The sequence below is a fragment of the Oryzias melastigma genome, linkage group LG2, assembly GCF_002922805.2.
Source record: "Oryzias melastigma strain HK-1 linkage group LG2, ASM292280v2, whole genome shotgun sequence".
NCBI lineage: Eukaryota > Metazoa > Chordata > Actinopteri > Beloniformes > Adrianichthyidae > Oryzias > Oryzias melastigma.
The window spans coordinates 7637518-7642775 of record NC_050513.1 but is presented as its reverse complement, the minus strand read 5'-3'; the positions used below and the strand labels follow the sequence as shown (position 1 = coordinate 7642775).

General features: G+C 38.6%; 1 protein-coding gene across 2 annotated transcripts; it reads right to left on the bottom strand.

The window, feature by feature from the left end:
* Positions 1-1683: 1683 nt before the first annotated feature.
* en1b (engrailed homeobox 1b) lies at positions 1684-4460 on the bottom strand. Of its 2 annotated transcripts, none has more exons than XM_024294352.2 (2): positions 3317-4460; positions 1684-2154 (listed from the first exon to the last, which is right to left on the bottom strand). In XM_024294352.2, the coding sequence occupies exons 1-2, from the start codon at positions 3834-3836 to the stop codon at positions 1823-1825; spliced, it is 852 nt and encodes a 283-aa protein (XP_024150120.1). In that variant the 5' UTR covers positions 3837-4460; the 3' UTR covers positions 1684-1822. The 2 variants fall into 2 exon arrangements, with proteins under 2 accessions (XP_024150120.1, XP_024150121.1); XM_024294353.2 differs by having other exon boundaries at positions 1684-2142; positions 3317-4459.
* Positions 4461-5258: the final 798 nt, after the last annotated feature.

Genomic DNA, 5258 nt, shown 5'->3' with positions numbered 1-5258 from the left:
GCAGCAGCTGCTGCAGAGGAATTACTGCTCAGCGCCGCACACCGTCACAGGGTAGTGATCTAAGAAGCTCCCTGTGTGCTTTTGAGCCACGGTTCTATTCTTACCTTTCGCCTCTTTTTTTTTTATTGCAGGCATTTCCGTGAAGCTTAAAGCTTTGTGTGTGGATGGCGTTTTGACGTAGGCCTCGGTTTGTGCTCCGCTTAACCCTCAGAATGTGAAACACATCGACTCCAAACGTGGCAAATTTAGTTTTTTCTTTATAAAAGTCATTTAGAATTTGGTTTTGTTGTTTTTTATGTCTTAAAATTTTGTTTTTAATAATGCAGCTTGTACTGGAATAACCATTTATACCCACAAAATTAAACAAAATAAATTTAGTTTTGCATTTTTTCCATATAAATATTCTAAAATAATATCATTTTGTGTTGCTATATTCCAAAATAATCCTAAAAATGTACTTTTATCATATTATATTTGAGTTTTGGGGGTATTTTGTTATCTTTTTTGGTACTTTAGTTGCTCTTCTGGACGTTATATAACATTGTTGTTCTGGGATGAGCAGCCTTTCGCAGCTTCCAGCTCGTCCCCCTTTAAAGCAGAGATTTCCAGTGTGTATTCCCCTCTTTTTATTGCGTTCATTTGCATATAAATTAAATCCATATTGTGCCTTCCAGGCAGACCGGGGCTAACTATGCAAACGATCCCCGGCTTTTTCTTTGTTTTACAGATAAACCCTCAGCCTTCTCAATAGGAATCCTCTCGCCGTTCTTCATAATTGTATGAATTTTAAACACAGCGGTCATAAGAGCTGCTTCCGCATTCACAGCAGGGAGCCAAACCATCGAGACGATATTAGAGCTTTCAGGGCCTCCTCACCTTTGAGCACACATGCCGGCCAGATGGAGAAATAAAAAAAGTGCATTTTATCTAAATATTTTCACAAAATATTCTCAGTTTAATTTTATTGTGTGAGCTGAGGCTCTATGAATATTCATTTCTATATTATGGGGAGGTAAATTAGAGCTAAAATGATGGTGGGTCCCATGGAAAGCCCTTCAAAGACCCCTGGAGGTTTGTAGAGGCTGCAGGAGATGCTGCAGGGACTGTCATTACAGGACAATTTATAAAAACCTTTTCTTTGTTCCTCTTCAGAGCAGACGCCATGACTAAGACATAAAAAAATAACAAAAAAATAGTTTAAAGAAAGAGTTTTGTGGAATGTTTGTGGAAAATGAGCTGAACTTGAACGCAGCACGAGCCAAAGAGGCCCGTGAACGCCTCATCCGCGGGTGAGAAAGCAAAAAAAACACCTGAAAGTGTCGTAAATGAGCTAACTTTTATCTAAGAGGCTATGACGTCACAAACAAGATTATTTTTCAATTATACTAATTTTTTTACTTTTTGGGTTCAATTAGCTATTAAAGTCCTTCTATTTAGAAAAAAATAAATAATTTCATATTTAGGCATTTTTACTCATTAAAAAACATGAAAAGACGATTTTTTTAATACGTTTGCTTCCTTTTTTTGTTTATTTCAGACTACATTTGAACATATTAAAAATCTTTGGCTTGTGGGTTGATTCGTTGCGGGGAAAAAAATGTGGCGCAAACATGAGGGGTACTTTAAAAAAATAAAATAAAATAAAAATAAAAGATCCGGATGCGCCTGAAACCAAACACATGATAACTGTGGCTATATAAACTTTAATAACGATCGTTCATTTATATAATTATGTCCATATACCGTTCACATAAACAGAAATCTGTCTTTTTTGTTGTTGTTGTTGTTTTTAAATAGCGTCCGTTGCGCGCGCGCGCGCTCCTCACTCGCTCTCGTCCTTCTCCTCCTGCACGGTGGTGGTAGAATGGTTGTAGAGTCCTTGGGCCATGAGCTGCAGGGCCAGCCCGTTCTTGTAGCCGCTGGCCTTTTTGATCTTGGCCCGCTTGTTCTGGAACCAGATCTTAATTTGGGACTCGTTCAGGTTGAGTTCCTGCGCCAGAGACTGTCTCCGCTGCTCCGTGATGTACCGGTTGGCCTGAAACTCGGTTTTCAGTCTCTGCAGCTGCTCGGCCGTGAACGCCGTCCGCGGCCGCTTGTCCTCCTTGCTGTTCTTCTTCTTTTTCAGTTTCCGTGTCCTCGGCCCTGGTGTGGAAACAACAGTGGGAATGAAATGTTTATTTACAGGCTGGGAGACGCTCCTGCGCGCGTGCCGTGGCGACGCGCGCCCATCCTAATAATATTTATTTATATTATACATAAAAAAACACACAAACTTTTCAATAAATTCTCTTAAATATGATTTAATCTCAACTTATTTCCTCACACTCCAGAGGCTGATTATTAACTAATTAATGACAGGTGTGCGGGAGACGAATCAGCCAATCAGAAGAGAGGACGGCGCACCTTCACTCACAACTAATCAAATAACTAAACAAGCTACAACCGACATATATTATTAAATAACATGCTTTAAAACGCTTCAAAAAAATACAATTATTTTAAATAATTTAGGAAAATAATATATCACCAAAATAAAAGCATGTACTTTTTTACAATAAATAGTCAAAAAGGTACTTTTATTTTGTTAATTAACATACAACGAGTATAAAAATGTTATAACTGCCGGGTTATAGCGTTATAGTCTATTATAGCATCCAAAAACAAATTAAACTTTATTTAAAAATTCAAGTAAAAGGACAAAACCTACAAATAAATACTGACAAAACACTTACATGTTCTGTGTCATATGCTAGAGTTTGTATATATTTGTACATATATTAATACTTAAGTTAATTTAGCTTTTTAATAGTATTTTTTCTTATAAGGTCAACTTTGGAGCCTCTCAGCTGCATTAAAGTAAATAAATATTTAACCACATGAATTATTTTTTAATAATTTGTAACTTATAATCAAAATAAAGTAACTTATCATAAATTATATTGTTTGTTTTTGGAAATAAATGTACATTTAAGGTAAAATAATACATTTTGTAACAATATTTTGGTTTTTGGTGTTACTTTATTTGTATATATGTTTAATATTTATTTTTTCTTCTTTTCTTCTTTTTTAAAGAAATAAATGTACACACCCAAGCAATTTTTAAGCAATCTATAAAGTAGCTCACTTTTATTTTGAAATTTAGAAGCGTTAATTTAATGTTTTTAGTAATAATACATAAAAATCAACTATATGACTTTATAAGGATTTTAAAATATATATAATTTTAGACGTAAAGTGAATTATAATAGGTGCTAAAGGACCCCGAAAGTCGTAAAAAGTAGTCCGTAGGGCCGCGGCGGGACTGTCAGCGCCTTACCAGATGACGGCCGGTCCGAGTACCGAGTGCAGTAAACCCAGGCGGGCCACAGCAGCGGCTGGCTCTCCTTCGTTATCGGCGGAGACGCTCCGTTGCTGCCGCTCACAACCATAATAGATGACGGGCTGTCCGCATATCTGCCAGTCCCGGCGCCCGCCGCCTCGCCCTGCTTCGCCGAGCTCTGCTTGGACGACGGCGACGAGGACGACGACGAGGCGGGCGACGACGAGGTGCTGTCGCTGCTGCAGTTCGAGTCCAGGCAGAGGCTGCCGGCGTGCGGCCTCGCCCCCAGCGGGTTGACGTTCTCTCTGCCCGCCGTCTGGCTGCGGTAGCCCGGCTCCTTCCTGCAGCCGAAGTCCGGTCGGAGGATGTTGTCTATGAAAAAGTTCGTGGTTCTGTGCGCCTGCTGGGCCGCCTGGTGGGGCAGAATCATGGCAGGGGAGGGGAGGTTCGGCGACAGCGACATGCTCTCGTCCTCGGTGGAATCCCGGCCGCTGCCGGGCTCCTTGCGCTCTTCCATGGCTGGTGATGGGGCAGAAATGTCGGCCTCTCCACGCCAAACTCCACTTGTTGCTCCCGCCCCTCTTCGGTATCCAGTTTAGACGGTCAGCATTCACAAACAAGCCCGAGTGTCTGCGCTGGCTGCTTCTATCACCTACAGAGGCGACATGTCTGCTGGCAGAGCCGACATCCACGCAGGACGCAGTGCCGCGGCTTCTCCCCGCCGCAGCGTAAATATCTCTGAATCTGCTCCTCACAAAAACCGTTATCTCCCCCCCGCGCGCGTGCGTGCCGCCTTTTTTTTCTTCTTCTTCTTTTTTTTTTATTTTCATTTTCTGACACCCAGCCGGAAGCACGTGCGCGCGTAACACGGCAGACCAATCGGGTGAAAGAGACGGTCCAGAACGGAGGCGACGCTGTCCAATCAGAGCGCAGGGAGGCGAGCACGCGCGCGTACAGATGAACGGCGGGAGGGGAGGGGAGGGGGTGTGGAGGATGCGAACGTTCGCACACTCGTCAGGTAAAATAAAGGTTTTTAAATCCGTAAAAACACCGTACTTTAACTCGTTTTTTAAAAAAATGTCTTTGTATAAAAATGTTGTAATTGCTTTTGACTATATTTTGAACATATTTATCCTTTAAAAAACAATAAAAATGTATTAGTTTTAAAAATAAAACAACAAAAAATTCAAAATATAACTTTAAGTTTAGCACGTTTTAGCTAATTTTTAGCCTTTAGCTTATTGTTATATATGTATTATTTTATCACGTTTATGACTATATTGACACTACAAATGCTATCAATTTGTTTCAAGACATCAAAAATACAAACTATATTTACCCTATTTTCCCTTTTTTGCTAGCTATTGCTAATACGTTTAGCCTAACTTGCAATTTTTTTTAGTTTTTATTGGAAATTTGCTAACTCTGAGTGGAATTTATTCTTTTCTACTATATCTCAAGTTATATTTAGCTATTAAATAATGTAAAAAATATCTAAAATACTTTATCTGTATTCACCTTTTTGCTAGCATTGCTAATGCCTTAAATTTGTATTTTTTTATTTAAAATGTATGCTAGCACTTATAGGAATTTATTATTTTTGACTGTACTTCAATCAATATTTTGTATACAGCATTGATATTCTTTATTTTTGAGAACATGCTAGTGAAAAAAAATAAAATTACAAAGTAATTTACCTTGTATTCACATTTTTTGCTAGCTTTGCTAATATATTTAGCTTAATTTATGATTATTACATAAAATGTATGGTAACACTTATAGGAATTTATTATTTTTAAACTGTGCCACATATTATATTTTGTATACAGCTTTGAAATTCCTTATTTTTGAGCAAATACTATGAAATACTTTAAAGAAATGCAAAAGTATTTACTAAATTTACCTCGTAATTGCTGTTTTTGCTAGCTAATAGATTTAG